The sequence below is a fragment of the Nematolebias whitei genome, chromosome 14 (genome assembly GCF_014905685.2).
Source record: "Nematolebias whitei isolate Nwh7 chromosome 14, NemWhi1, whole genome shotgun sequence".
Taxonomy (NCBI): domain Eukaryota; kingdom Metazoa; phylum Chordata; class Actinopteri; order Cyprinodontiformes; family Rivulidae; genus Nematolebias; species Nematolebias whitei.
In genome coordinates, this window is record NC_056511.1 from 6,328,679 (window position 1) to 6,338,507 (window position 9,829).

At 39.2% G+C, this 9,829-nt stretch overlaps 1 protein-coding gene across 1 annotated transcript in view; it reads right to left on the reverse strand.

Moving 5' to 3' along the window:
* Positions 1-8,415, reverse strand: part of mpzl1l (myelin protein zero-like 1 like) — a 23,999-nt gene extending 15,584 nt beyond the window's left edge. Inside the window, exons 1-2 of the mRNA XM_037687246.1 lie at positions 8,272-8,415; positions 831-1,012 (exon numbers count right to left, since the gene is read on the reverse strand). Coding sequence (XP_037543174.1) covers positions 831-1,012; positions 8,272-8,344 — 255 coding nt within the window. The 5' untranslated portion in view covers positions 8,345-8,415. The remainder of the gene's footprint in view (positions 1-830; positions 1,013-8,271) is intronic.
* Between the last annotated feature and the right edge of the window lie 1,414 nt (positions 8,416-9,829).

Below are 9,829 nucleotides of genomic sequence, written 5' to 3' on the forward strand. Positions count from 1 at the left end.
AGAATATGAGCCAAAAGGAGCAAATCACGAGCTAAAAGGAGCAAAAATATGAGCCAAGAGGACCAAATCATAACCTAAAAGGAGCAAAAACATGAGCCAAGAGGAGCAAAGAACATGAACCCAAAGGAGCAAATCACAAGCCAAAAGCAGCAAAAAACACAATCCAAGAAGACCAAATCATAACCTAAAAGGAGCAAAAACATGAGTCAAAAGGAGCAAATCACAAGCCAAATGTAGGAAAACACTACCTCAAATCTAATCATAGCTAGATGCTGGCTGAAACTAAAACTAGATAAAAAATAAAGCAGGAAAAATCTTGCTAAAACAGGCAGAAGGCTATCTAAACAGGTAAAATTAGAAAAATGATAGCTGAAAGTTAATAGTAAAGAGCAAGTGTGCTGAAGCAGATATCAAAGAGAACAAGTTGTTCAAATTATAGATCTCTAAAAGTATTTCTATGAGAAAGTATTTGGAAATAAAAAGGTAAATATTTTAATATTTTAGTCATAAAAAATTATATAAGCCAAATATCAGAGTTAACATCTCCTGAATGAGCTGAATGTTTTGATGTATGAATGGCTAAAATAGCACGTAGCAAGTATGGAGCCACACAGAAACGCTGAATCAGCATTAACACAAATAAAGGCCAAGCGTTCCTTGAAGGAATGCATATCACCCTGCAGCTTTCCTAGCAGCAGATAATGTAGAGACATGCTGCAGCGCCGCACTGACCTCAAAGGACGAGTCAGCGGGACAGACGAAACAATGACGGGAAAACTTCCTGAAACTGGGAACGCTTTTCTTCCTGGGTACAATCGGCGGAGACTCACCACATATGGAGCTTTGGAGAACTGATGGTCGGGCTGACTTGACTGGAAGCTCCAGGTCACCGAGGTCCAGGTGCTGACCACCGCACTGGACTTGAAGGTGCACCGCAGGACTCCTTTGGTGCCGTTCTGAACTACCACCTCAGGATCGACGTAGATATCGATTGCAGACGTAGGTTCGGTGACTTTAATGAAAAGAAACAAAGTTAGCGTTGTCGAGCCCCGTTGAGTAAAACCTAACACAGAAAAGAGAATTAAAACAACGCAGAGCTCTGCAGGAGGCTACTGCTAAAACAACGAGCAGCAAGACGTTCAGTCGTCTTCCTGCAAGAGTTTCTGAAAGAAATGCTCATTCCACTTTGAAAGTAAACAAGATATGTTTTCTTGTAATATATAACGACCAGCAGAAGAAACTCGTATAACCCGAGGGACAAAGGAAGGATTATTTCATTGTATTAAAAATTAAAACGCCTTCTTTTGTGTATCTAACGTTGCTGACTCAAAACAAATAATGATCCTGAACCTTTGAGGCAAGAAGAGAGAACATACAGTTGCACAGACATCAGACAGCAGTTACAGCAACACAGAAGAAAAACTGCATTTCACAATTCTCTTCAGCGACTAATAAGTTACAGCTTTAGTGGAGGCTCAAAAGTTAAAAAATAAAAAGACAATGACCTGGAACAAACTCTAAGAGAAAAGATGAGGAGTTCCAAAGCAAAGTCTGATGAACAAGACGCACAGCTGAAAGTTACAGCCCCAACATGCTTTTAATCTGTAATCTCAAGATACATCGTGAAATACAGAAAGTACGATTACAGATGAGTTATTAGATTAACATGAAAGGGTTGTAAGAGCCTCGGGCTAAAATCTTTTTTTTTGACTTGTCTGACAATTGAGCTGATGAAATAAATTGAACTGAACTGTTTCAACAAACATTTTGTTGCTTCTGGTTCTTTATTTGACACAGTTACTAATGGAAGATCAGCCACTTCCCCTAATAACCAAACTTCTACAAATCAAATCCCTCCTACAAGTCAATCCTCAGTTAATCACAGCTTCTCTTTTTCTCCATTCTCAGTCAGTGAGGTCAATAAACTGTTAAAAGGTCTTGATCCTAAAAAATCTGCAGGTTCAGATGAACTTCCACCTTATTTCTTAAGGCTGGCTGCTCATATCATCACAGTCCCTGTGACCCACATCTTCAATCTCTCCATAAGACAAAACTCCATCCCTGACACTTGAAAAACAGCCTTTGTTCTTCCTTTGCTGAAGGGAGGAGACCCCACCTCACTGAACAACTATCGACCAATCTCTAAACTCTGCATTTTAGCCAAGGTTCTAGAAAAACTGATAAACTCTCAAATCAAAGATTACCTGGACTCATTTAACATCTTACCTCCACATCAATCTGGTTTCAGGAAACAACACAGCACAACCACTGCTTCACTGAAGGTTCTTAATGATGTTGTTGAAGCACTGGATGCTAAGGATTATTGTGCTGCACTTTTCTTAGACCTGTCTAAAGATTCTGACACTGTGGATAATAACATCTTGTGTCATAAACACTCAGAAATCGGTTTCTCAGAACACACCATTGGTTGGTTCTCTAACTATCTTTCAGACCGGAGGCAATGTGTTCAACATAATGGTACTTCCTCCAGTTATTTAACAGTCAACAATGGTGTACCACAAGGCTCAGTCTTAGGACCCACCCTCTTTACAATCTACATACATAATGTAGGTAAAAACATCCCTAATGCATCCATACATTTCTATGCTGACGACACAGTTGTTTATTGTCGAGCTAAAACAGTTGCTAAGGCTTTCCAGCTTTTGAAATCTGCATTCAACATCATCCAGACTGATTTGTTTCACCTCAAACTTGTCCTAAATGCCGAAAAAACCAAAGGGATGCTTTTTTCAAATAGGAAGTTGGTCCCAGCAGTTCTTCCTCATATTTTGTCCTCAAATGGTGTCCCCATTGAGTTTGTTGATTCTTATAAATATTTGGGTATCTTGGTCGACTCACATCTTTCTTTTAAGCTCCATGTGGAAAACTTGATAAAGAAACTGAAAGTTAAACTGGGTTTCTTTTTCAGAAACAGATCCTGTCTAACCCTGAATGCTAGGAAACGTCTTGTATCTGTGACTTTCCTTCCCTCAATTGATTTTGGTGATATTATTTACATGAACGCTCCTACAAGAACCCTGCAGATGTTGGATGCTGTCTATCATGGTGCACTAAGATTCATAACTGGCTGTGATTATCGTACCCACCACTGCACCCAGTATTCACTGGTTAACTGGACATCATTAACTTCACGCAGACTCTCTCACTGGTACATTTTCATCTTTAAATCACTTCTTGGTCTGCTGCCTTCATACATCTCCTCCTACATGTCTCTGCGTGAGTGCAGCTACGGAGTGCGCTCTCAGGACATTATTACCTGCAGTGTTCCCTCAATGAGGACTGAACTAGGCAAAAGGGCCTTCTCCTATTCCGCTCCTGTTTCCTGGAATATCTTACAAAAAGATTTGAAGCTCTCGACCTTGACCTCTCTAAGTGTCTTTAAGAATCTGTTGGACACTTGGCAGGGTCCAATGCTGACATGTTCCTGTTGTTAGTTTTCTACATTTGTCTTGGAATCTAGCTGGGTTTTTTTTTTGTTTTGCTACCTTTTCCTTTTAGCCATCCTATTTGTTTAAAAAAAAAAAAAAAAAAACTATAGTATGCTTTTTTATAACTGTTTATTGTTGTCCATTGGTGTCATCTTTCTTTGTTGAAATCAGGTCTCTCTTGTAAATGAGTCCTCAAGGCTCAATGGGATTTACCTGTATAAATAAAGGTTGATTGAAATTAACCATTAAATGTTGCTATTGTTATTGTAAGCTCTTTTAAAATGTTAGCTTCGCTCGTTCAATCAGAACTACTTCCAGTTGACATTTCAGCATCGCACCGAGGCCAACGCCGAGTCAGCAGTCACAACACGGAGATGAGAGCTGAGAATTTTAATAACTTTTAACATCATTTAAAATAAAATTCAATATTAAAATAGATTGGCATCAATTCACATCCTTTAAAAAAACGTTCTCTTCAAAATCTGCTTCAGTGTATATTGTGTTGTTACTGTCCTTTAGATATCATTATGCTCCTTTGAACCTTTAGCTACTTTGAATCTTTAGCAACTATTATGCTCCTTTGAACCTTTAGCTATCGTTTTGCTGACCTTAACCTTTAGCTATGAGTTTTACTCTTGACGTCAAGCTACCGTTGATATTTTTTGTTTCAGCCTTCGATCAGCTGTTTTTAACGTACGTGACCCGTCAGCTCTTCTGATCTTTTTTGCTTCTTTTAGTTTCAACGATAAAACTCAGTTTTAGCTTCTTCGGCTAATTTCAGGAGTCATTGGGCTTGAAGATGCAGCTTGTTCAGAGTTACCTTTGAATGGCAAACAGAAAACAGCTGATTTATTCACGCCTCACAGCGACTTTAACATTCTGTGTTTCGAGAACAGCTAATTTAAAAATAAATCCGCCCACATCACTTCGGTCCTCAGCATGCTTTGCACCCTCCCCCACATTTATGATTTAATTTGATAAATATAATAATCTTACCTCTAAATCTAATAATAAACATGACTTTAGTACTGATTCACTGATAAGAATAAAATGTAACTATGCGTTTTCTCTTAATGTAGCGTCTCCGACTGACACACCTCTGTGAGTTGCAGCTTCAGGTTTGATTTCAGACCAAGATAAATAAACATAATTCAGATTTTTAGCAACAATTTGCCATAAATAACATCCGCTCTGGGTTAAACATGATCCGATTCTGCGCCACTGTACTGGGATCAGCTCAGTAAATCCATTACTGACCAATATAATGGAGCTTAACTGAATTATTTTGTTAAAAAGTAAAGCAAACCGACTGAATATTTTCTCACTGGAAAGAAAAAGATGAAAAATGCTGAACACCGAGTGAAAACGTTACCGATTAATAACTTGCTTATAATAGCTGCAGGGTACGCCCGCCTTCAAAACAAAGTTCAAACGTCTTAAAATAATAAAGTCATAATTTCCAACCGATCTGAGCGGCTGCATGTGAGCCCAGCAGGATGGAGAGGCCTCGTCACCTGCAGCATTCAGACTCCGGGGAGTACGACGTGTCGGAAACAAAAACTGCTGCAACTCTGGAGACTTCAGCTTGGAGACCGTTTCACAACATCGACAGAAGGAAGTGTTTGTCGTCCATTTCCCCTCCGTCAGACGATCCCAGATTTACAAGAGAGCGTTGATAAACCTCTTGTGTCCCGCAGAGCTTGGTTTGGTCAACTGGGCTAAATTTCAACATTCAGCTTAAAGATGTCGTGAGGCATCCGTTTGTAAATGTTTCAATTAATAAGACGAGTCTTAGTCTTAGCTCCTCTGGGTGTTTCTATTTCCTCTCCTTATATTTTTGTTTTTATATTAATGTGTATTTTATTGTTCTGTAATTGTGTTTTTATGTTTTGAAATGTTCCTGCTGCTGCCACCATTCTTCTCTCGGCGCGAGAGAAGAGATCCACCTCTTCAAATAAAGGTTAAATATATTAAAAAATAATATATATATATTTTTTTTCAATTATTCAGTTGTCAATCTGTGAAAAATACATGAAATCTGGTTTTCCAGGTGGATCTGTTGACTATGAGGAAAACAGAATGTTGTCGAGTTTAATACAATAAAAAAATTTAAAGATTAGACGTAATATGTTCAGAGGAAAATGTTTTAATTGAACATTATGTTAATATTTTAGACCTACCATATGTGGAATAAAAACACAAAATACAAATATACAAATGCCATAAAAAGGAGCACAAGCATGTTCTTACAATACTAAATCCTATAAAATAGACTAAAATGAAAGATAAAAGGAGGAGAACTTTTTTAAATTAGATCTAAACCTAATTTATAATATCTTTAGGAAAGCATTTTATTTACTCACTGATCAGATGATAAATACAACTAATATTTAACAATAAAACCCTAAAAATGCATGTACAGAAGTTATTTGGTCGAAAGTGTATAAATGGTTTAGAGTAAGGAAATTAAAAAACTTTCTTTAAATTTTTACTGAACATGAGCTACCAGTCAAAGATGTAGGTTTAATGTCAGGAAGTATTGGTTTGAATGGTTTTCTTATCCCACCTGCTCATTTAAACACAAACATCTGATTTGATGTTTTGTCTTATTTTGTATGCATGCATTTGTATTTTATTGAACAATTTGTGCTTTATATATACTTGCATGTAACATTTATCACATATAGATGAACTGCCCTGATGCCTGCTCAATAATCCAGGTAGATAAATCTAACAAGGCTGAGTCAGGTCCTCTGGATGGATTCTTCTTTGTTGAAACATTTCGTCTTTTATTCAGAAGACTTCCTCAGTCTGAGGAGCTGCAACAAACTCAAAGAAACAGCCTAACTATCGGTCGTTAGTGCCCCGATGGCCGCTCGCTATTCCCGATGATGTTGCTCTTCTGTGCTAGGCCACCCCAGACCCAGACCAGTGGTCATTCCGTATGTTGCGGGAGTTTCAGGGAAATTGTGACATTTATTTTCTAAACATAACGCCCCAGTGGCTTTTAAACCCCAAAATGCATTACGGCAAAGACTAGTTCATCCCAAAGATCCAGTCCACCAGCACAAACAGTGTAAGCTGTTCAGTGTCAGGAGGGCTGTGATCAGTCTTACATCAAGGAAACTAAACAGCCTCTGGCCAAAAGGATGGACCAGCGCAGAAGAGCAACACCATCAGTGAGGACTCTGCAGTTTACACTCATCTGCAGGTCAGCGGTCACTATCAGGGATGAAGTTGAGCACATCCTGGATAGAGAGGAACGATGGTTTGAAAGATGAGTAAAAGAAGCCATCTTTGTGAAGAGAACCTGTCCGTTGTTAAACAGGGGCAGAGGCCTCCACGTCCAGCTGTTAGCAGCATGACTCAGCCCTCTGTGAATAGCAAGCGGCCATCAGGGCTCTAACGATCTATTGTTAGGCTGATGGTCCTTTATCATGTGAACAAGATGCAGATGGCTGCTCATCCTGAGCCTGGTTCTGCTGAAGATTTCTTCCTCTTAAAAAGGGGAGTTTTTCCTTTCCACTGTTGCTCTTGCTCATGATGGGAGACTGTGATGAAGTGAAGACTCAATCTGCTGGCTTCCTTAGATACATAACTTCTGCTAACTGGCTTTTATAATGTATGTGAATGTTTTTGTACAGTTCCCTGAGATGACTTCTGTTGTGACTTGGCGCTGTAAGACTTGAGTTTGTTGCAGCTCCTCAGACTGAAGAAGTCTTTAGGATAAAAGACAAAACATTTCAGCAAAGAATCCATCCAGAGGACCTGACAACCTTCTTAGAAACATGACCTGTGTTGTGCGGTGTGATATAAAACTGTATAATGCTGCTCAGTGTCCTGCCTGTAATATTTTATGTCATACAGCAAGACAACCAGGAAGGTCAGATCATAAAATATTGCACACACAAAAAAAAAAAAGTAAGTTTATAGATGAGTGCATTTAAAGGCAAGCATGGGCCAAAGTGCTGAACAATGATAAAATACCATGAAAGCAGAGTAAACTACATGAAACACTGACATTGTTGTTTACAGTCTAAAATAGACTGATTCTAGGAGTCTATTGTTTTACACAGGTAAATGTTGTTCTTTAAAATAATGGGCCTGTGGCTATAGTACTACTTTATGAAAGTAAACAAATTAGTATCATCTGATTGTAAAACTACTGTTCAGTTCAGGAAGAGGGCAGGGAATGAGGAAAAGAGATGTTATCTTGCAGTTTTGGACGGAGAGCCAAATTATTTCCCAACAGCAGCTCATAAATTGGCTTTGATTTAAGAAATGACTTCCACTGATTTCAAGTCATCATCTGGAACATAATAATGAGGTTTAATTAAAGGACCCATTATTGTCCTGAGTGACACGTAGGTTTGCACCGAACAGCTCCAGTTAAACGTACAAAAACACACTTTGGTTAGATCATCTATGCTTAACGTCGATGAGAATCTGCTACAATCCAGTGAGCTGCTGTGATTCATTCGAGCTAAACACGAAGTCACGTTTCAGCCTCCACCTTTCACAGGAGACCCCCGGATGGGCGGCAGCCGCCGTACCCACCAAACTCCATTCAGATTTTAGCCAATTTAACGTTTTCTGTGATTTCCTGCGTTGCAGCGACGTGCGTCTAAAACTAAAGCCGACAGAAAACAAATACTTCTCCGTCTGTGTGTTTAACACCAGGTCTAACTACACCGAGGAAACAAAGGCGTATGATTCAGCGAGGTTGCCGTTTTGGAGGTATAAACGTCGCTAGCTATCCCAATTACCTCAAATATAGGCGTTAAATAATTATTTTAAAGCGATATTTCGTTTTAGTACTCACCGAAAACGACATATAACGTAAACCCAGTCCATAAAATACGGCTGCAAACGTTATTCAGCCATCTGGGCTCCATTATGTTGTTGTAAACAGGAGTAATTCCTATGATTTTTTTCTCCCCCTTTCCCCGTCCGTCTTCTCTTCTTCTCTTCTGCACATGCGCCGTTCTTACAGCGACTGCTGCCCCCTGCAGGTCACTCACGGAACTGCTTCACGCCCACAATCACTTCTGTACCCCCACAGACAAGAAAGAACACCACTACATAACATTTACTGTATTTACAGACTGTATCCAACTGTGCAGCAAAAGCTTTACAACATGCTTAACTTATAATTTATAGGAATTCATAAATGGTTCTCTAGGCTTTCCTGGAGGTCTTTCAATTTTTATTCTTTGTTTGGCATAAAACCCCACATCAGCAGATCTGAACTAATGCTTTAAACGCAATAATGCTGAATTTAAAAATTGTTAATGGTTTAAATTTAACACGATTAATTTGGGGTGTACACATACACATATACATAATGTTCAAATGTACCGGTATATATGCATTTGTCCAGTACAAGTTTATTCAATTCAATTCAAATTCAAAAATACTTTATTAATCCCAAAGGGAAATTATTTCTTGTTGTGACTCGTTATCTTCGTTTCATTAAGAGATGTTATAGATGCTGATGGCTGTAGACAGGAAGGATCTCTTGTAAAGGTCCATCCCACAGTGGATCCTAAGAAACTGGCTGCAGATTCCGTCTGATCTGTCCACCCAGACTCGGCTGGCCTCTCGGTTCCTCCGGGCTGTAGGACCGCCCGAACGCCGGGCAGAACTCCTCCCAGAGCGATGGCCACTCCTCCCAGCAGTCTGCCGAGCTCCTCGTCGCTGCGGACATCCAACTAGGTGCCGAGGGATGATCCTGTCCTGCTGTCTTGACCCGTGTTTCCTGCTAGTTCCAGGATCTCAGTGGTCAGGCACTCGAGCACAGCTGGCAGGTAGATGAGAATGCGTCCACAGAACATCCTTTCAACTCATCTGAGATTTGGGGCTGTAGTTGAGATATTATTTGAGCTTTTGAGATGTTAATCAGCTGCTGTTGGTTGTAGAAAACTGCCTTGTTGCCATGGTTACGCATCATAACAAATGTCCAAAACTAAAAAAAAGTTTCAGTAAAAATCCTTCCAGCTGCACAGCATCTGATACCAGAGGAAACAATCATCCAAAAAATGTGATTTACATCCAGAAAAAGAGGAATTAAAGTTTCCAAAAGCAAAATCTCAGAATGAAAGTAACAGAGCTGCTCCAACATGCAGCCACCACGAGCGGAGCAATTCTAGAACGAACATACATATATCCTGATGCATGCTCAATAATCAATGCATATATATACATTTTCTAATTCGTTTCAAACACATCAAGTTATTTTATGTAATCAGTTTGTAATTTCTGTCAATTATTTTTTGAATGCTGATTCAGCATCCACACTGATTTCCAGGTTTTTGAACTTTTCCATGATTTTTGGAATCTTACTATTCAGCATCCTTTGTGTATCCATGCGTATATGACAA